The sequence below is a fragment of the Drosophila sechellia genome, chromosome X (genome assembly GCF_004382195.2).
Source record: "Drosophila sechellia strain sech25 chromosome X, ASM438219v1, whole genome shotgun sequence".
Lineage (NCBI taxonomy): Eukaryota > Metazoa > Arthropoda > Insecta > Diptera > Drosophilidae > Drosophila > Drosophila sechellia.
The window spans coordinates 14,736,305-14,757,880 of record NC_045954.1 but is presented as its reverse complement, the minus strand read 5'-3'; the positions used below and the strand labels follow the sequence as shown (position 1 = coordinate 14,757,880).

The 21,576-nt window shown below is 38.8% G+C and overlaps 5 protein-coding genes across 9 annotated transcripts in view; 4 read left to right on the top strand and 1 right to left on the bottom strand.

Annotated features, from left to right (window-relative positions):
- LOC6619561 (flotillin-2) overlaps positions 1-21,576 on the bottom strand; it is a 123,228-nt gene that overhangs the window by 42,766 nt on the left and 58,886 nt on the right. The window lies entirely within an intron of this gene.
- On the top strand, positions 7,104-9,115 carry LOC6619575 (glucose dehydrogenase [FAD, quinone]). Its single transcript, XM_002043754.2, has 2 exons — positions 7,104-7,732; positions 7,785-9,115. The coding sequence occupies exons 1-2, from the start codon at positions 7,113-7,115 to the stop codon at positions 9,064-9,066; spliced, it is 1,902 nt and encodes a 633-aa protein (XP_002043790.1). The 5' UTR covers positions 7,104-7,112; the 3' UTR covers positions 9,067-9,115.
- LOC6619574 lies at positions 10,084-11,634 on the top strand. Its single transcript, XM_002043753.2, has 2 exons — positions 10,084-10,305; positions 10,621-11,634. The coding sequence occupies exons 1-2, from the start codon at positions 10,110-10,112 to the stop codon at positions 10,734-10,736; spliced, it is 312 nt and encodes a 103-aa protein (XP_002043789.1). The 5' UTR covers positions 10,084-10,109; the 3' UTR covers positions 10,737-11,634.
- LOC6619573 (glucose dehydrogenase [FAD, quinone]) lies at positions 11,844-14,508 on the top strand. The gene is made up of 2 exons (XM_002043752.2): positions 11,844-12,237; positions 12,656-14,508. Exons 1-2 carry the CDS (start codon positions 11,905-11,907, stop codon positions 14,267-14,269), a joined length of 1,947 nt encoding a protein of 648 aa, XP_002043788.1. The 5' UTR covers positions 11,844-11,904; the 3' UTR covers positions 14,270-14,508.
- On the top strand, positions 15,316-19,013 carry LOC6619572 (glucose dehydrogenase [FAD, quinone]). Its single transcript, XM_002043751.2, has 3 exons — positions 15,316-15,438; positions 15,937-16,939; positions 18,026-19,013. Exons 2-3 carry the CDS (start codon positions 15,967-15,969, stop codon positions 18,922-18,924), a joined length of 1,872 nt encoding a protein of 623 aa, XP_002043787.1. The 5' UTR covers positions 15,316-15,438; positions 15,937-15,966; the 3' UTR covers positions 18,925-19,013.

The window sequence follows — 21,576 nt, the reverse complement described above, 5'->3', positions numbered from 1 at the left end:
TTGGCTTTTTTGGCTATAACTTGACTAAAAATGGTCGCACAGCAAAAATAAGTATTATTTTATACTCCTTATAACCAATACTAACCACCACTTTCACTTTTAAACGGATTTTGTAAAATTAATTTTTGGCCAAATTTTCGCATTTTGTCATCAAAATTTGCGAAAAATTGAAAAATCCTAGAATTCTCAAACTTGAATGCAAATCGATTGGTATTTAAACAACGAACTCAGCGAGGTATGACATTCCTTATTTGGGTCAGTAATTTCAAAGTTTTGATCAAAACAGCGATTATTTTTTTCGCAAAAAATCTGGAAAACTATTTTTGGCAAAACGCTAAATTTTCAAGTTGGCTTTTTTGGCTATAACTTGACTAAAAATGGTCGCACAGCAAAAAGAATTACCATTTTATACTCCTTTTAACCAATACTAACCACCACTTTCACTTTTAAACGGATTTTGTAAAATTAATTTTTGGCCAAATTTTCGCATTTTGTCATCAAAATTTGCGAAAAATTGAAAAATCCTAGAATTCTCAAACTTGAATGCAAATCGATTGGTATTTAAACAACGAACTCAGCGAGGTATGACATTCCTTATTTGGGTCAGTAATTTCAAAGTTTTGATCAAAATAGCTATTATTTTTTTTCGCAAAAAATCTGGAAAACTATTTTTGGCAAAAAGCTCAATTTTCAAGTTGGCTTTTTTGGCTATAACTTGACTAAAAATGGTCGCACAGCAAAAAGAAGTATTATTTTATACTCCTTATAACCAATACTAACCACCACTTTCACTTTTAAACGGATTTTGTGAAATTATTTTTTTGCCAAATTTTCGCATTTTTTGTAAGGGGTACCATCATCAAAATTTGCAAAAAATTGAAAAATCCTAGAATTCTCAAACTTGAATGCAAATCGATTGGTATTTAAACAACGAACTCAGCGAGGTATGACATTCCTTATTTAGGTCAGTAATTTCAAAGTTTTGATCAAAATAGCGATTATTTTTTTCGCAAAAAATCTGGAAAACTATTTTTGGCAAAAAGCTCAATTTTCAAGTTGGCTTTTTTGGCTATAACTTGACTAAAAATGGTCGCACAGCAAAAAGAATTACCATTTTATACTCCTTTTAACCAATACTAACCACCACTTTCACTTTTAAACGGATTTTGTAAAATTAATTGTTGGCCAAATTTTTGCATTTTTTGTAAGGGGTACCATCATCAAAATTTGCGAAAAATTGAAAAATCCTAGAATTCTCAAACTTGAATGCAAATCGATTGGTATTTAAACAACGAACTCAGCGAGGTATGACATTCCTTATTTGGGGCAGTAATTTCAGCTATTTCAGCTATTATTTTTTTCGAAAAAAATCTGGAAAACTATTTTTGGCAAAAAGCTCAATTTTCAAGTTGGGTTTTTTGGCTATAACTTGACTAAAAATGGTCGCACAGCAAAAAGAAGTATTATTTTATACTCCTTATAACCAATACTAACCACCACTTTCACTTTTAAACGGATTTTGTGAAATTATTTTTTGGCCAAATTTTCGCATTTTTTGTAAGGGGTACCATCATCAAAATTTGCGAAAAATTGAAAAATCCTAGAATTCTCAAACTTGAATGCAAATCGATTGGTATTTAAACAACGAACTCAGCGAGGTATGACATTCCTTATTTGGGTCAGTAATTTCAAAGTTTTGATCAAAATAGCGATTGTTTTTTTCGCAAAAAATCTGGAATACTATTTTTGGCAAAAAGCTCAATTTTCAAGTTGGCTTTTTTGGCTATAACTTGACTAAAAATGGTCGCACAGCAAAAAGAATTACCATTTTATACTCCTTTTAACCAATACTAACCACCACTTTCACTTTTAAACGGATTTTGTAAAATTAATTTTTGGCCAAATTTTCGCATTTTCTGTAAGGGGTACCATCATCAAAATTTGCGAAAAAATGAAAAATCCTAGAATTCTCAAACTTGAATGCAAATCGATTGGTATTTAAACAACGAACTCAGCGAGGTATGACATTCCTTATTTGGGTCAGTAATTTCAAAGTTTTGATCAAAATAGCGAATTTTTTTTTCGCAAAAAATCTGGAAAACTATTTTTGGCAAAAAGCTCAATTTTCAAGTTGGCTTTTTTGGCTATAACTTGACTAAAAATGGTCGCACAGCAAAAAGAATTACCATTTTATACTCCTTTTAACCAATACTAACCACCACTTTCACTTTTAAACGGATTTTGTAAAATTAATTTTTGGCCAAATTTTCGCATTTTTTGTAAGGGGTACCATCATCAAAATTTGCGAAAAATTGAAAAATCCTAGAATTCTCAAACTTGAATGCAAATCGATTGGTATTTAAACAACGAACTCAGCGAGGTATGACATTCATTATTTAGGTCAGTAATTTCAAAGTTTTGATCAAAATAGCGATTATTTTTTTCGCAAAAAATCTGGAAAACTATTTTTGGCAAAAAGCTCAATTTTCAAGTTGGCTTTTTTGGCTATAACTTGACTAAAAATGGTCGCACAGCAAAAAGAATTACCATTTTATACTCCTTTTAACCAATACTAACCACCACTTTCACTTTTAAACGGATTTTGTAAAATTAATTTTTGGCCAAATTTTCGCATTTTCTGTAAGGGGTACCATCATCAAAATTTGCGAAAAATTGAAAAATCCTAGAATTCTCAAACTTGAATGCAAATCGATTGGTATTTAAACAACGAACTCAGCGAGGTATGACATTCCTTATTTAGGTCAGTAATTTCAAAGTTTTGATCAAAATAGCGATTATTTTGTTCGCAAAAAATCTGGAAAACTATTTTTGGCAAAAAGCTCAATTTTCAAGTTGGCTTTTTTGGCTATAACTTGACTAAAAATGGTCGCACAGCAAAAAGAAGTATTATTTTATACTCCTTATAACCAATACTAACCACCACTTTCACTTTTAAACGGATTTTGTGAAATTATTTTTTGCCAAATTTTCGCATTTTTTGTCATCATTAAAATTTGCGAAAAATTGAAAAATCCTAGAATTCTCAAACTTGAATGCAAATCGATTGGTATTTAAACAACGAACTCAGCGAGGTATGACATTCCTTATTTGGGTCAGTAATTTCAAAGTTTTGATCAAAATAGCGATTATTTTTTTCGCAAAAAATCTGGAAAACTATTTTTGGCAAAACGCTAATTTTCAAGTTGGCTTTTTTGGCTATAACTTGACTAAAAATGGTCGCACAGCAAAAAGAAGTATTATTTTATACTCCTTATAACCAATACTAACCACCACTTTCACTTTTAAACGGATTTTGTAAAATTAATTTTTGGCAAAATTTTCGCATTTTGTCATCAAAATTTGCGAAAAATTGAAAAATCCTAGAATTCTCAAACTTGAATGCAAATCGATTGGTATTTAAACAACGAACTCAGCGAGGTATGACATTCCTTATTTAGGTCAGTAATTTCAAAGTTTTGATCAAAATAGCGATTATTTTTTTCGCAAAAAATCTGGAAAACTATTTTTGGCAAAAAGCTCAATTTTCAAGTTGGCTTTTTTGGCTATAACTTGACTAAAAATGGTCGCACAGCAAAAAGAAGTATTATTTTATACTCCTTATAACCAATACTAACCACCACTTTCACTTTTAAACGGATTTTGTGAAATTATTTTTTTGCCAAATTTTCGCATTTTTTGTAAGGGGTACCATCATCAAAATTTGCGAAAAATTTAAAAATCCTAGAATTCTCAAACTTGAATGCAAATCGATTGGTATTTAAACAACGAACTCAGCGAGGTATGACATTCCTTATTTAGGTCAGTAATTTCAAAGTTTTGATCAAAATAGCGATTATTTTTTTCGCAAAAAAATCTGGAAAACTATTTGTGGCAAAAAGCTCAATTTTCAAGTTGGCTTTTTTGGCTATAACTTGACTAAAAATGGTCGCACAGCAAAAAGAAGTATTATTTTATACTCCTTATAACCAATACTAACCACCAATTTCACTTTTAAACGGATTTTGTGAAATTATTTTTTTGCCAAATTTTCGCATTTTTTGTCATCATCAAAATTTGCGAAAAATTGAAAAATCCTAGAATTCTCAAACTTGAATGCAAATCGATTGGTATTTAAACAACGAACTCAGCGAGGTATGACATTCCTTATTTGGGTCAGTAATTTCAAAGTTTTGATCAAAATAGCGATTATTTTTTTCGCAAAAAGATATGGAAAACTATTTTTGGCAAAAAGCTAAATTTTCAAGTTGGCTTTTTTGGCTATATAGTAACTTGACTAAAAATGGTCGCACAGCAAAAAGAATTACCATTTTATACTCCTTTTAACCAATACTAACCACCACTTTCACTTTTAAACGGATTTTGTAAAATTAATTTTTGGCCAAATTTTCGCATTTTTTGTAAGGGGTACCATCATTAAAATTTGCGAAAAATTGAAAAATCCTAGAATTCTCAAACTTGAATGCAAATCGATTGGTATTTAAACAACGAACTCAGCGAGGTATGACATTCCTTATTTGGGTCAGTAATTTCAAAGTTTTGATCAAAATAGCGATTATTTTTTTCGCAAAAAATCTGGAAAACTATTTTTGGCAAAACGCTAAATTTTCAAGTTGGCTTTTTTGGCTATAACTTGACTAAAAATGGTCGCACAGCAAAAAGAATTACCATTTTATACTCCTTTTAACCAATACTAACCACCACTTTCACTTTTAAACGGATTTTGTGAAATTAATTTTTTGCCAAATTTTCGCATTTTTTGTAAGGGGTACCATCATTAAAATTTGCGAAAAATTGAAAAATCCTAGAATTCTCAAACTTGAATGCAAATCGATTGGTATTTAAACAACGAACTCAGCGAGGTATGACATTCCTTATTTGGGTCAGTAATTTCAAAGTTTTGATCAAAATAGCGATTATTTTTTTCGCAAAAAATCTGGAAAACTATTTTTGGCAAAACGCTAAATTTTCAAGTTGGCTTTTTTGGCTATAACTTGACTAAAAATGGTCGCACAGCAAAAAGAATTACCATTTTATACTCCTTTTAACCAATACTAACCACCACTTTCACTTTTAAACGGATTTTGTGAAATTAATTTTTTGCCAAATTTTCGCATTTTTTGTAAGGGGTACCATCATCAAAATTTGCGAAAAATTGAAAAATCCTAGAATTCTCAAACTTGAATGCAAATCGATTGGTATTTAAACAACGAACTCAGCGAGGTATGACATTCCTTATTTGGGTCAGTAATTTCAAAGTTTTGATCAAAATAGCGATTGTTTTTTTCGCAAAAAATCTGGAATACTATTTTTGGCAAAAAGCTCAATTTTCAAGTTGGCTTTTTTGGCTATAACTTGACTAAAAATGGTCGCACAGCAAAAAGAATTACCATTTTATACTCCTTTTAACCAATACTAACCACCACTTTCACTTTTAAACGGATTTTGTAAAATTAATTTTTGGCCAAATTTTCGCATTTTCTGTAAGGGGTACCATCATCAAAATTTGCGAAAAAATGAAAAATCCTAGAATTCTCAAACTTGAATGCAAATCGATTGGTATTTAAACAACGAACTCAGCGAGGTATGACATTCCTTATTTGGGTCAGTAATTTCAAAGTTTTGATCAAAATAGCGAATTTTTTTTTCGCAAAAAATCTGGAAAACTATTATTGGCAAAAAGCTCAATTTTCAAGTTGGCTTTTTTGGCTATATAGTAACTTGACTAAAAATGGTCGCACAGCAAAAAGAATTACCATTTTATACTCCTTTTAACCAATACTAACCACCACTTTCACTTTTAAACGGATTTTGTAAAATTAATTTTTGGCCAAATTTTCGCATTTTCTGTAAGGGGTACCATCATCAAAATTTGCGAAAAATTGAAAAATCCTAGAATTCTCAAACTTGAATGCAAATCGATTGGTATTTATACAACGAACTCAGCGAGGTATGACATTCCTTATTTGGGTCAGTAATTTCAAAGTTTTGATTAAAATAGCGATTATTTTTTTCGCAAAAAGATATGGAAAACTATTTTTGGCAAAAAGCTCAATTTTCAAGTTGGCTTTTTTGGCTATAACTTGACTAAAAATGGTCAGACAGCAAAAATAATTATTATTTTATACTCCTTTTAACCAATACTAACCACCACTTTCACTTTTAAACGGATTTTGTAAAATTAATTTTTGGCCAAATTTTCGCATTTTTTGTATTTCATTAAAATTTGCGAAAAAAGGTAAAAATTAAAGTGTTCAAATTGGGATGCCAGTCGATTGGGTATTTAATTACGAGCATAATGAGATATTATATTCCATATTTAGACGCATATATCCATAGTTATGAACAAAAACGTCCTATTTTCCAGCGGAAAATGAAGGAAAATGTTTTGGTAAAACAAAAACATGATTGCCTTTTCAGCTGCTAATCGAAACTATCAATTCCCATCACATGCGCACATGCAAAACTTAATTTTATTATTATTAATAATATTTAGATCTTAAAGAAAAGGTTAAAGTCTAGAACCAATTGTAAATGACCAATTAAATGTGCATATGTACGATATGAACAAGCATTTTTTAATTGCTTAAATGCGAACTCAGTTGCCTTCAATACACGAGTTTCTTTATGATCTTCCGCGCTTATCGTATTTTCCGCTTTTTTTTCATTTTTGGAATGCTTTTTTGTTTTGGTCAGCCCATTTCTTTATGGTCGTGCTTGGAGTAAAGCTATAAGAATCTCTATAAATAATATCCATTGTTTGGTATCAAGTTGTTATACGTCTTATATTCCTTATCTGATTCAGTCGCAATTGAGAACATAAGCCAATTTAAACAATGCAGATAACGGATTTTAAAGTACAATAAACTTTAATTAACATAAGGTATATTTCCTGAATTACCATATTCTCTTGCAGGCCAGTGTTATCTGGGAGTAACTGGGATTGCAGAAGCCCGTGTTTTGCATATTGGTCAATGAACTCACAGAAATAATGCATCTTGGTGGATCAGCAAAATTGATTTAAGCTGGATCAGCAGTTTCGCTGGAGTATAGAAAAATAGTTGCGCCGAAATTCAGTCAGTTGTATTTTCACGATGTCGGCGATCAACACGTTTGTGGCCATGTGGCGGTTTCTGCTGACCCTTGGTCCCTCGGCCATGATCATCCTGCTCCTTAACAATGGAATCCTGGAGCAGCGGCCGGATATTGTTGATGAGCAGCATCGCGTTCGCTCCATACATATCGAAGATCTTCGTGAATCTTACGATTTTATAGTCATTGGCGGCGGATCGGCGGGTTGTGTTTTGGCCGCCAGACTCTCGGAGAATCCGGAATGGAGTGTACTTCTTTTGGAGGCCGGAGGGGATGAGCCCCTTCTCATCGATTTGCCGCAATTGTATCCGATGTTTCAGCGAAGCCCGTGGGACTGGCAGTACCTTACCGAACCATCGGATCGATACTGCTTGGCCATGGAGGATCAACGCTGCTTTTGGCCAAGGGCCAAAGTTTTGGGAGGATGCAGTTCCATCAACGCGATGATGTATATACGTGGAAACAGACGAGACTACGATCAATGGGCGGAATTGGGAAATCCCGGCTGGAATTATGACAATGTTCTGCACTATTTCCGCAAGTTGGAGGACATGAGGGTGCCTGGATTCGAACATAGTCCGTACCATGGCCATGGAGGTCCCATTTCCGTTGAAAGATATAGGTGAGTTGCAAATACAACTGAGAAATCTCATTTTTCAAAGTCATTTTTCTAGATTTCCTTCGCCGCTTTTGGATATTTTCATGAGAGCTGCCCAACAACTGGGCATGGTTCATCCCGATGGCGATTTCAATGGTCGATCTCAGACAGGATTCGCTCCACCGCATGGAAGCCTTCGTGATGGATTGCGCTGCAGTGCCAACAAAGGATATATTCGACGCAGTTGGCAGCGTCCTAATTTGGATATCGTCCTCAAAGCCTTTGTCGAGCGAATTGTGATCGATCCGCAATCGCATCGAGCAATGGGAGTGATCTTTGAATACGGTCTGCTGAAGCACATGGTCAGAGCAAATCGGGAGGTGATTCTGTCCGCGGGATCCTTGGCTAGTCCACAGCTGCTGATGGTCAGTGGTGTGGGCCCGAGGGAACAACTGGAACCACTGGGCATTCCGGTGCTGCAGCATTTACCCGGCGTGGGTGGCAATCTGCAGGATCACATCTCCACCTCGGGTGCAACCTACACGTTTGACAGTGGACAAAATCGCCATCTGTCGTTTATTGTGCCCGAAATGATGAATGAACAGGCGGTGGAGGATTTCGTTCAAGGATCAGATAGCTTCTTCTACGCCATGCCAGTGAGTGAGGTAATGGGCTTCTTCAGCACTCGCTATCAGGATCCCCGACTGGATTGGCCCGATGTTCAGATCTTTCTGGGCAGCTATGGCTATGGATCCGATGGTGGAATGATTGGTCGCAGAGGAGCTGCCATTACATTGGACAACTATGCCGAGGCGTTTGAGCCGGTGATCTACCAGGACTCGTTTGTAATAGCTCCACTGGTGATGCGACCACGCTCCAGGGGATTCCTACAGATACGCTCTGCAGACCCTAAAGTTCATCCCCTAATCCATGCCAACTACTATGACGATCCGCACGACATGGCCGTGATGGTGGAGGGCCTGAAGTTGGCTCATCGTCTAACCCAAACTCCGGTGATGCAATCCCTGAATGCCACTATGAACATCTACGAGTGGCGCAATTGCCCGGAGGTGGAGTACCTCAGCGATGCCTTTTGGGAGTGCTTGGCCAGATTCTACTCGCAAACGATCTACCATCCGGTGGGTACATGCAAGATGGCACCAGCTTCGGATCCCGGCGGTGTCGTAGATCCCCGACTGCGGGTCAGAGGAATGCGGGGATTGCGGGTCATCGATGCCAGTGTAATGCCCACTATTCCAACTGGGAATACGAATGCTCCGACTCTAATGCTGGCGGAAAGGGGAGCGGATATCATCAAGGAGGACTGGCGCCACTATAGAGATGGAGGTTGGGGTTAGGTACCATGATATCATTTCTTTTGTACTTTAATTTAAAGCAATAAAATAATTTTTAAACAGAAAAAACGGCTGCGTTGATTTACATATGTATAGTATAGAGTAAGCTTGCCACAAAAAAACGTTTGACTCGTGCAATAAATATATACACTATACTTTTGCAATCATGAGAAGGTATATATGGATATGATAGAAAAACGATCTTGCAACCTAGATAAGCCCTTCGGGAACTATTAAATTAAATGCATGCCTGCCTAATGGCACACATATGGCATTGGATTTTTTCCTTTTAAATTTTTGCCTGGGAGTCAACGAATGCAGCCACTGCTATTAGTAATCCATATATCAATTGGAACTAACCATATATAATGGAGAACTATTCATTGTTGTCATTCCGCAGGTCAGCTAATTTGCTTTGGTAATGATTTTGGCATTCATTTGACTCATGGTGCTGTTTGTTTCCCATTTTCAATTCAATTCATTTAGTTTTTCATTTATGCTATATTCTCTGTTTTAAAGTGTGAGAACTTGTAATAACACTACCCAGCGTTCGGAACTTTCGCAATTTTGTAGTGATTACTTATGATATTGTATTCCGGTATAGTTTCGAGTGGAGAGCATATTAGTTTTGTGGCCCAGTAGCTTTTTAAAAATTAAATAACTTTAATTATTACAAGCCATTTCAAAATTGTACACATAATAAATTGTTTCCTTTTATTTTAATTAGTTATTTTAATCTAACTATTTTCCCTTAAAAATTTCTTTCAAATATTTTTTTTTGTAATTATGGAAACATGGCAAGGAGTATCTATAAATTTCATTCATGATATGAAAGCATTGTTCTCAATCGATTTTGCCCGTAATTTATGAGCGGCCACTGAACCTAAATGGCAAATGGCAGCGCGAGCTTACGAGTTTTACCAGTTTGAGTGCCTCAGTGGGCCATGGCTTTGCTTTGGGCCGCAAATCGGAAGAGGTTTTCGAGACTTTTCATGCGAGTGCGCGGCGATTGAGCTGGTCATTCCACGTCCGCCACTGATCGCAAGATGACGCTCCCGAAGCTGCCCCCCAAGTGCATTCTACTCCTGGTGCTGCTGCTCCTGCTGGACTCCAGCCTGGCCAGGTCGCAACAGTTCTTCGTCGCCGAGGATGTGATAACAGGAACGCCAACTGGAACGGAAACTGCAGCTGCAAGCAGAACCGTTTTTGGTGATGATCAATTGCCCATCAACGATCCATCGGGTATGTATTAAAATGTTTCGAAAAATGTAATCAAATCATGTTTGATCCTATACAAGAAATCTCTTGGAATGCACAAGATCTTGTTTCCTGCATTAGTTTGCAGCCTTCTTAAGAATTGTAGAATAGATACCGTTAAAAGATATAGTTCCATGAATGAACTTAATCCCACATTTTTCAAAAGTATTGTTCCAAAATTTGTACTATCTTTTAAAACTCAATCCAGTTTGTTCCTAAACTTTGAATACCTTTTATTGATACAATTACAAGGCTTGAAATTTCATAAATATTTTTATGATCTGGCATTTTTCTTTATAGATCTAAGTGCTGGTTTAAATTTGGCGCCCGTTGGCAGTCTGATTGCGGCAGCAGCGAACGCCGAACCCCCTGCCCCCGTTCAATTTATTCGAACGGCCATGAACAGCGGGCTCTGACCGCCAGGTGGCGCTAACCTGAATTCTGAAACACCCCAAAAATAATTGTCTAATTTTTAGCCGCCTTTTTGGGTACACGTTTTAATTACTTTAAGCTGCATTTTTGTTTTTTTTTTTTCCGTTTTTCATTAAGCTGAACTGCTTTGGTTTTGTTTGCTGCCTTACTGTGTGTTTGTGTCGAGCCAAGTGCTATAAATGATTTTATAATACTCGTTTAATCTGGTTACGACTTTTTCGGAGCGATAAAAACTGTGCAGTTTGGGACTCAGTTTTCAAAGCCATTTGTTATCTAAATGTGTTATCAAGGAAATTTCTGTTACGTTACTATTTTTCAATCTAACTTGGCTGCAGCTCTTAAATGGCGAGCCATGCTATCCGGAATACTTATTTATATATAAAATTTAAATGTTATAAATTTCAAAAACAATTTTGTCATTTTTTAAATCTTTGATTTTAGAAAGATCACACAAAAATTATTATTAATATTATATTATATTTTGGTTATTTGTTTATATGTCCTTCATCGAAATATTCCAATTGCATCCAGAATGCGATAGGGATCGCAAAATATGTAGAGTAATTGGAAGAAAGTAGTTCAAATGAGCGATGAACTCACTTCGATTGCGATTCTGGTTCTCATCATGATGATGCCGATTCACAAACTGGAAAATTTCTATACACTACTAACAATTATTTAAAATGTATAATGCTCCACTCTTTATCGCTAAAAATAAAACACACTCGCTCAAAAGACAAACAACGATGCTTTCGATAAGCATTGAAAAGTCAACGTAAGCTTTTTACAGTTTTCACATTGATTAAAGTTTTATAGAGCTGCTAAGAATGTTTAAAGAAATCGGCAAACCATTTTTAATTAAAATTTAGTTTGGCTTCATTAGCGTTTCGGATTTTCTTCTTGTGTATTGAAAAATTAAATTAATCACCATTAAATGTATTTATTGTCTCTGCGTGCACTTGTAACAGAGCTCTCGCTCTGCCAATGGCTGAGTCAATGTCCTCGTCGGCTGGTCGCCGCATGGGGAGGATGTACTGTACCTGCTTATCAGATCAGTGGCTATAAAAGCGAATCTTCAGACGCGACTGCGCCTCAGAGGCAAAAAGAACCAGGTCCAAACGAGTGGCACAGGCTAACGCAAAGGCAAACGCAATGTCACTAGACGGTGGCCAGAATCTTAGCTTGGATGCGGCGGGCATTGGCCCACATCCATGTGGATCCGGTAGTTCGCCAGCACCACCTGGCATTGGATTGTTGAGTGGCATGGTGACCGTTCTTGTGCAAACGCTTCTATCGTCTCAGTGCCTAGTTTCGCCCGCAAGCCAGTGGCCAGTGGACTATGTTGGCGATTTGAGTCAACCCTACGATTTTGTGGTCATTGGAGCAGGATCTGCGGGATCCGTGGTGGCCAGCCGGCTGAGCGAGAATCCCGACTGGAGAGTGCTCGTCCTGGAGGCGGGCGGTGATCCACCCATCGAATCTGAGGTAAGTTGGCATATGTCATGAAATCGTGCCTTGGTTTTTTCTAATCTCATACACAAAGCTCTCTATCTAAACTTTTCCACTCTTGAGCTTTTCCATATAGTAACGAGGCAAAAACAAACCCACACCGAGACCATACTATAAAATAATAATAGTAAATATAATTATAATGTACCTTATTAACAATTTTTATTCCAATGATGGAATAAACAATTTTCATAAAATCACAGGAGGTAATGGAGTTACCAAATCAATTGATGTTAGTTACTGCATTTAAATTTGCATAACAATGATTGTAGCATTCTTCATAGCATTAGGTTAAAATTTGACTCAAAAATCATTTTATGTCTATAAGTATGCAATAATTAGAAACTAATATATTTTAATTATATGTCTATAATACATTTGCAACTCCTTGCAGTTGCCGGCACTATTCTTTGGACTGCAGCACACGAACTTCACGTGGAACTACTTCACAGAGCCCAGTGATGATGCCTGTCAGGGAATGAAAGATGGTCGCTGCTATTGGCCACGAGGCAAAATGCTGGGAGGATCGGGAGGAGCCAACGCCATGCTATATGTTCGTGGCAATCGCAGAGACTTTGATGGCTGGGCGGCAATGGGAAGCACGGGCTGGAGTTATGATCACGTGCTGCCGTTCTTCGAAAAGTCGGTCACGCCTCAAGGTAATGCCACCCATCCCAAGGGTTATGTAACCCTAAAACCGTTCGAGCGACAAGATAATGACATACATCAACTGATCATCGATGGAGCTCATGAGTTGGGACAGCCATATGTGGAGAGATTCCAAGAGGGCAGTGAAACGGGCTATGCCCATGTGCCGGGAACCGTGAGACAGGGTCAAAGGATGAGCACAGCCAAAGGATATTTGGGTGCAGTTGCCAAATCTCGTTCCAATCTTCATGTGGTTAAGAATGCACTGGTAACCAAATTGGATCTCGATGGCGAAACGGTGACAGCAGTTAAATTCGAACGGGCTGGTGTTAGCCATCGAGTGAAAGTGACCAAGGATGTGGTGATCTCGGCCGGCGCCATCGATTCACCAGCTCTCCTCCTGCGTTCCGGCATTGGACCCAGTAAGCATTTGGAGGAGTTGGGCATACCCGTAGAACTAGATCTTCCAGGAGTTGGACGCAATCTCCAGGATCATGTCGTTGTGCCCATCTTTTTGAGACTGGACGAGGGTCAAGCCGAGCCAATGACAGAGAAGGCTGTCCTGGATGGTATATATCAGTACCTTATCCATCGCACCGGACCTCTGGCTGCTCACAGCACCGCTTCCTTGGTGGCGTTCATTAACACAAATGCGAGTAGCGATAGTGCTTATCCGGATACCGAGAACCATCACCTGTTCTTCCAGCGAGCCGATCACGCTTCGCTGGAACTTTTTACCAAGGGTCTATCCATTCAAGACCAATATACAGAGGTTTTGCAAGAATATCTTAAGGACTCCCATTTGCTGTGCGTTTTTGTTCTACTCTCACATCCTGCGGCCAGAGGTGAATTGCACCTAAAGAGTAGAGATCCCAACGAGCCGCCGATCCTAACCAGTAATTACCTATCGGAATCGGAGGATGTGGCCACCTTGATGAGGGGCATACGCTACATCGAGTCCCTCGGACAGACCAAAGCTTTTCAGGATCACCTGGCCGAGATAGCTAGGATTCCGATTAAAGAGTGCGATCACATAGAGAACTACCGCAGTGAGGAGTACTGGCGATGCTATGCCAAATACTTCACCGTCACGTGTTACCATCAATCGGGCACCGTGAAAATGGGCCCCGACTCCGATCACGAGGCCTGTGTGAGTCAGCGTTTGAAGGTCCATGGATTGAAGAACCTCAGAGTGGCGGATGCCAGCATAATGCCAGCGGTGGTCAGTGCCAATACCAATGCGGCCACGGTGATGATTGGTGAGAGGGCTGCCCACTTCATCAAGGAGGATTACCAGGGTGAGGCAGTTGGCGCCAATGGAGGTCTATGGGTGCCGCACATGCATGCTGATGACTTCTAGTTTGATAATTCCAAACACAGCCCTCTTTTCGATTGGCAACTTGTCAACAACAAGTTGATATCAAAACAAAATGCATCCATTTAAATCTATAAATTTGAACACAATTCGGTTTATCGAACTATGTAAATTACAACACCCTTTCCTTTGCATTACCAGAAGGTTCTTAGCAACAAGTTTAGCCCACGTTTAACAAAATTTTTAAATGGATATTAATAAAATGTTTTGCAAGTATTTCCCTACAAGATTTTTTTGTTATTGTTTAAGTATTAGTGATTAAATAGCGTTTTTTTTTTACAATTATAATAAAAAATATAAAGAACGAAAATCAATGCTTATGTATTTGATTTTTCTTTAATAATGAAAATTTTAGAATCTTTGTGATTTTATAATTATAAGTTAATAGAATATAATGATGGACCTCAGCTTGCTTCCAAATACATTTCGCTTTAGAATTCTCTAACTTATTTAGAACGAAGAACCATGCTCCTGATGAAGAAACAGATACAACATAAAAATCGGCTTCTGAAGCACCTGCCATTATTAAGATGTTTAGCATATTTTGCCCAAACTTGACCCACAAACCCACACAACAGGTTTACGCTGGCGATACCTCAACAAAAATACACCCTGCTCTTATCAGCTGGAAGCGAAAGAAAAAGACGACCAAAAACACGGACACCAACGAGCATAAAGATAACCGAGTGCAAACCTAAGGAGGCTCTAGATTCTCCATTCTCCAATCTCTAATCTCGATTCACGATTCTCGATTTTGGATGGCTTCTATGGGTCGCTGCGGGTTTATCACATCTCGATTAGCTAATCTTCGAGTGATAAGGGGAGTGCCGCGCAGCTGCTGAAGTGTGTGTGTGTATATATGGCTATATATGCCATACACATAGGTACGTCTATATACACATACGACTCGAAGCAAAATGCAAATGTTTTCAAGCGATTTTTGTTTTTCTTTTTTTTTCTGTTGATTTACGGATGCCGATGGCATACGAAAAGCGTTCGCGGCCCGGCCGTACAAATTCCGGTTGAAAGCCGGTCCGGTAGAACAGTTGCCGTCGAGCGGAGAGAGCGTTCGCACGTGTGCCGCAGGTGGATTACGGATTTTTGGAGTCAAGGATTACCGCAGGATCACCCGAGGATAATACAGTGCTTAGCCAGTGGGTATACCGTGGATTTAAAGTGCAAAGCTTAAAGATATAGGAGTATTTTAAGTGCCTTATTTTGAATTTTATAAGGAACCCTATTGAATTTTTAAAGCAGATAGATAACTTCCGAAATCCTTGGCAAGGAAAATAGAATCGGAGGACCAAATACTAATTGCTAGTTTGCTAACGCTCCTAATTAACTTTTTTTAAAGTGCAGTGTCTAAATTATTATTGTTTGAGAAAAAGTTCCTATGCATGTCCTATTGTTTTTTAAATACTTGTTTTTTTGTTTTTGCTTAGCATTGGGATTACTTCAGTATGATGGAAAATTTTCAAAAGTCATAAAGTTTCTTTAACTATTTCTAACAATATTTAAACTAATAATAAAAAAATGTATTTGTTCCTAAATAATTACTTTCAAAAAGAATTTTAAAATGTTTTTTTTTCTCAGTACTTTTTAAAATGCTGTTTTTTATTTTTACTGTGACACTAATGACCAATTTTTTTTAGCTCATCTAAAGGACATTTTGGAACACCACAATGGAGTTCCTTAGCGCCCAGTGCGCTGCCCGTTCGGCGGGTCCGGCAAATACGCTGATGTCCTTGCTCTTGTCCACGCTGATCACCAAGTACTGCGATCTGAGCGGACAAAATCAGTGGCCAGAGGACAAGGGCGATTGGCTGGATCAGGCTGGTAGCTTCAAGCATGACTACGATTTTATTGTGATTGGATCGGGTAGTTCGGGCGCAGTGGTTGCTGGTCGTCTGGCCGAGGTAAAGAACTGGAAGGTGCTGCTCCTGGAGGCCGGTGGTGATCCACCAATTGAGACGGAGTTCGTTGCCTGGCACATGGCCACCCAGTTCTCCGAATGGGATTGGCAGTACCACTCGAAACCGAACGGACGTGCCTGCATGGCGATGAAGGGCGAAAGTTGCCACTGGCCGAGGGGCAAAATGTTGGGCGGCACGAATGGAATGAATGCCATGATCTATGCCAGAGGAACGCGCAAGGATTTCGATGACTGGGAGGAGAGGGGCAATCCCGGATGGGGCTACGATGAGGTGCTGGAGCACTTCCGCAAGGCCGAGGATCTGCGTTCCACGCGACCGGACTACAAGTCCGGCGATCATGGCGTCGGTGGACCAATGGGACTGAACAATTACGTATCCGACAACGAATTCCGCACCACCATTCGCGCCGGCATGCAGGAGATGGGCTACGGCAGTGCTCCGGACTTCACCGAAGGCTCGTTTGTGGGTCAAATGGACATCTTGGGCACTCAGGATGGCGGTCGCCGTATCACCACTGCCCGATCTCATCTGAAGAAGAATACGCCCAATCTGCACATCCTGCGACATGCCCACGTCAAGAAGATCAATCTGGATCGCAACAATCGAGCGGAGAGTGTGACCTTTGTGCATCGCGGCAAGAAGGAGTACACCGTGAAGGCCAGCAAGGAGGTCATCGTGTCCGCCGGTGCCATTGGTTCACCCCAGATCCTGCTGCTCTCAGGTGAGTTTTACACTTAGTCAAGCAAGATTTGAAAGTAGCCATTACGAACAGTATTTGTTGGTAATATCATAGTTTTCAAAAGTACCATACCCGAAACCTTCAACAATATAAGAAAACCCACGCTCAATGTATTTTTTGATAGTATAAATAATGCAGATAAGTGAAAATAAGTTCTATATAAGAGTACCATCTTAAAACCTCTATTCTTGATAACATATAAATATCTTTTCGGATCTCCGAATAGTTCAATTTTGAGTGTTTAAAGCGAGGTACCTTTTCAATATGCAATTGATAACAGTTAGTTTAAAGTAAGGAGATGCGAACACGATAGCGAGTTTAGATTAGAGTTTTTCTCGGTGCAAAAGTGAGATATACTTTCATCCTTCAATCCTACTTTAAGCCCCTAAATCTTGTTGATTTTAGTTTAGCTTCTGTTTTTGTTTGTTGCACCTAAAATCCTGAAAAGACTTTTGATAAGCGCGGATCGGGGGCCGATTAGATAGCCGGAATACGATATCAGACCCAAGCAACGGAGCCTCTTGTCGATGAGATGTCAATGTCAAATCGGCAGCAAGGTCGTGCAAGTTCAAGGGGTTATGTCTGTCCGATCGGTTGGGATTGTAAAAATATGTATGGAAAATAACGTTCTAGCGAGATATAACAAAATATATTACGATTGTGCGGTACTTCCCCTTCAAGTAGGGAGAACAATAAAATTACCAGCTGCCGACTTCTAGATTTTAAGTGTAGTATTTCACCATAGTTGAAGTTTACAAACCTGCAAAGAAAAACAATAAAAAACATTTAGTGAAATTGTTTGAGCGGAATATTTAGAACAAATCTTCTTGAAGAACAAGTTCTAATACAATTTTCATAATAATTCACATGAATTTTAAACTAAAATGGGACAGGTTTTTTAGTTTAACTTAGGAACGGGTTTCTCTATGTATATCAAACATTCTAAGCAAAAAAATACGCAGTTAAATATACAGGTGGTTTTGATGATATACCGCAACTAGTTAAGCATTTGAGACTTTAAATATGAAATGAGTTAGTTTAACTAATTGCCACTTTTTATTTTCTCAGGCATCGGTCCTGCCGATCACTTGAAGAGCCTGGGAATTCCCGTGAAACTGGACCTGCCCGTGGGTGAGAACCTCAAGGATCACGCCAGTCTGCCGGTGATCTTCCAGATCGACAAGTCCACTGCCCGCAAGCCCACCGAGGAGGAGCTGGTGGATGCCATGTACAACCTGCTTATGGGTCGTTATAGCAAGCTGTTGCACCACGAGGCCACCGCCTTGACGGGATTCATCAACACCACCTCGATTGAGGGACCCAATCCGGACATCCAGACCACCAATTTCTTCAGCCTGATGCAGAGTCCTGAACTGAAGGGCTATGTGGCTGCCACCGGATTCAATGATCGCGTGGCCAAGAGCATTTTGTCGGCCAACCAGGAGACCAATACCTACATTACATATTTGCTGCATCTGAAACCTTTCTCGGCGGGAAGTTTGACCCTGCAATCTACGAACTATTTGGACGCTCCGATCATCGATCCCGGTTATATGACCGATGAGCGCGATGTAGACACCTATATCAGGGCCTTGAACATCTACAAGAACTTGCCGAATACCAAAGCCTTCAGTGAGCGGGAGGCCGCACTCCACAAACTGGATTTGGAGGCATGCAATGGTCTGACCTATCAGTCGGATGACTACTGGCGCTGCTATATCCGTCACATGACCACCACCGTTTACCATCCGGTCGGAACCACTCGCATGGGCCCATCCACTGATCCCACTGCCGTGGTGGATCCCCAATTGAGGGTTCATGGCGCCAAGGGATTGAGGGTGATCGATGCCAGCATTATGCCCGACATTGTGGGTGCCAACACCAATGCCGCCTGCATCATGATCGGCGAGAAGGGGGCGGACATGATCAAGGAGGAGTATCTGGGCGGAAAACACACCGAGCTCTAAGCTCAGCGATATTTTACGATATAAGCTTTAACTTTTTGTCATTTTTTTTTTTGTTACAATAAATATATGCTTCTTAAATAGAATTGTAATTGAATGTTTGAATCATGATATATAATTTTAATAACAAGAAGGACTAGCAACAATACTTGCAAAGTCAAAACATATAGAATTCAATTCGAAAATTATTAAAACGCCTTTTTGCCTTAAATAAAAGGCATTCTAACTCTACATATTTATCTACGTTTCCTTGATTTTCTACATGTCTTTGTTTGACGTCCTAACTAAAATGTACAATGGCTGTAAAACTGTTTTAAGCTTCCAATAAATTACATTTGTCCTTGCTTTTAAAATTGGAAAATTTAATATATCTTTGAATACATTTCTTTTTTTACTCCACCAGGATATTGAAAAATTCCTTCCAATTTAATTTTGGGTGTAAAATGCGATTGGTTTATGATTTATCTGGCAAATGCGAAAAACGCACCATCAGCATTAAGTGGCGATTGTATTGAATCTCGGCGATACTTGATGCTCGGCCTGGTTAGCTACGTTTTGGTTTTGATTGACAGCTTTCACTTTTAATTTTTTGCCGTTTTGTTTTATTTATTTCTTTCTGCATTTATTTGGAACTAGGTTTATATATAATTTATCGATTTTTCGGGCAGCAAATTGACGCTCATTGCGGACAACTCATTATCCATGCCCGGCGACCAACGCAATATGTATAATACTTCCAGGCGCCGCGAAGCGTGCCAGTTTTTCGTTTTTTGTGATTGAGCATTTCGGTTTTCATCTAATGGCTGGCGGTGCATACCAAACTAAACGCAATTAATTGTTGGCCAAGTGCTGTTGGCCACCAAGTGGATGGACGCCTCGTAATTGTATAATAAAGGTGTTAGGGAAACAGAAATTAACCGAAGGCAGGCGAGATAAATGCGAGTCATTGTTTAGTGTTTCGACTAAATCATTTCTTATATTTTAGCAAGACGAAGGTGTTACAAATTTGCATTTACCTTGCTTTATGACCTGTTTGGTAGTTAAATTATTAAACTTTAAAAAGGTTTTCTTACACTATGGCATTAAATGGCATTAAGTTTACATTAGAATATTTTGCAAGGGAATTACAGTACAATCTTAGCCATAAACCCTTTTCAATTTACAAATTGAACTCAGTTGCATTGAAATACATATCTGTACTATCCGTTTTATTACGAAATTCACTTTGAACAATTGCTCCATTTAGTGTGAGAGGTTACACTATCTTAAAACCCCCACCCACTTGTGACCCCTTCCTCTTCGCCACTCCTTTCATGTAATTAACAAAGGTCACGTAATAACTCTTTTTTTTTCTTGCCATGCACTTGACCAAACCGCAAAATGGAAACCAATTAGATGAAATCGCTCGCGATACAAGCCAAGATAATGGGTATGGGATATGGCATACCTAACACATTCAGTCGGTGGAAAGTGAAAAATGACTAGAAATTCCAAAAATTCGAAAAACACACATATGAGTAGGTAAAGCTAAACAGTTTGGGTAAGTGATTGGGATGATTTTCTACTGCCAGAGGAAATGTCAGCTAACCGACTACCAGTTGGCCACTGTCTGCCACGCCCACCACCCTCCCCCCCTTCGGCAACCGCCCATCGGGTAACCTACATATCAATGTACATATGGTACACATCTGTTCGAAGTCTTAGGCACGTCGGCCAAATCGGCCATGCTCGACTGCTGTTCAGATACACGAGCCGAGATACAAATCGGAGATGGACGTGAGTTGAGCAGATCGTGGTGGGATACTCACGGCTAGATATTGTAAATTATAGGGGAGTTTATCATAATTAATTACTCTAAAATATGGAGCGAAATGTACTTTTGTGCTTTTTAACTGCACAGTTTGAAAAAACATTAGGCGTTCAACATTACTTAATAAGATAATATTCTATAAAGATTTAAGTTAAATTCTTAGCCTCTGAATATAAGAGCTTAACTAATTTAACAAATATAATAGGAATTTCATGATTTGCGATTGCAGAATCGTGTCACGATACCATTTCTAGGAGATTACGCGTACTTGGCTCACTTGCTGCTGTTGCTCCACGGCTTCGTTTCTTGCATTTGTCGTTTAATGAAGTTCATTTCCAGTGCGCAAGCTGGAGATACCGATGTGGATGACTCAGCTAAAAGACAAAGTCATGGTTGGACTCAAGGGGCTGAAAGAGGGCGGATGGGGATGCGTAATTGTTATGTCACCCACAAGGGGGCTTTCTTCTGTGTAAGGTTGGCCAGAAGAAAGGGGAAGAGAAGACGCCACTTCGCTTTACCCAACTTCATTTTATTATTTTTTTTTTGAGCCTCTTCTATTTTCACTTTTAATTGCCCTCGAGCTAAAATTTGTTTGTTGATTGGGCAATTGGCCCAAAAGATGTATTGCGTCTGGCATGGGCGTCTAGTACATAGGTAGTACTCATATGAAAAGTGGTTAGTGCCGGAAATTGTCCGCTGTGACGCCAGAAAGCCCGTGTGTGTAAAAGCATATAGCAACACTAATTGTAATTGTAGCGGAAATCGTTGATTAAATATGCACAGAAGCCTGGGAACCGAAAGTGTTTTCTGGCCATTATGATGCATTAGTATTCATTAGAGAGTAA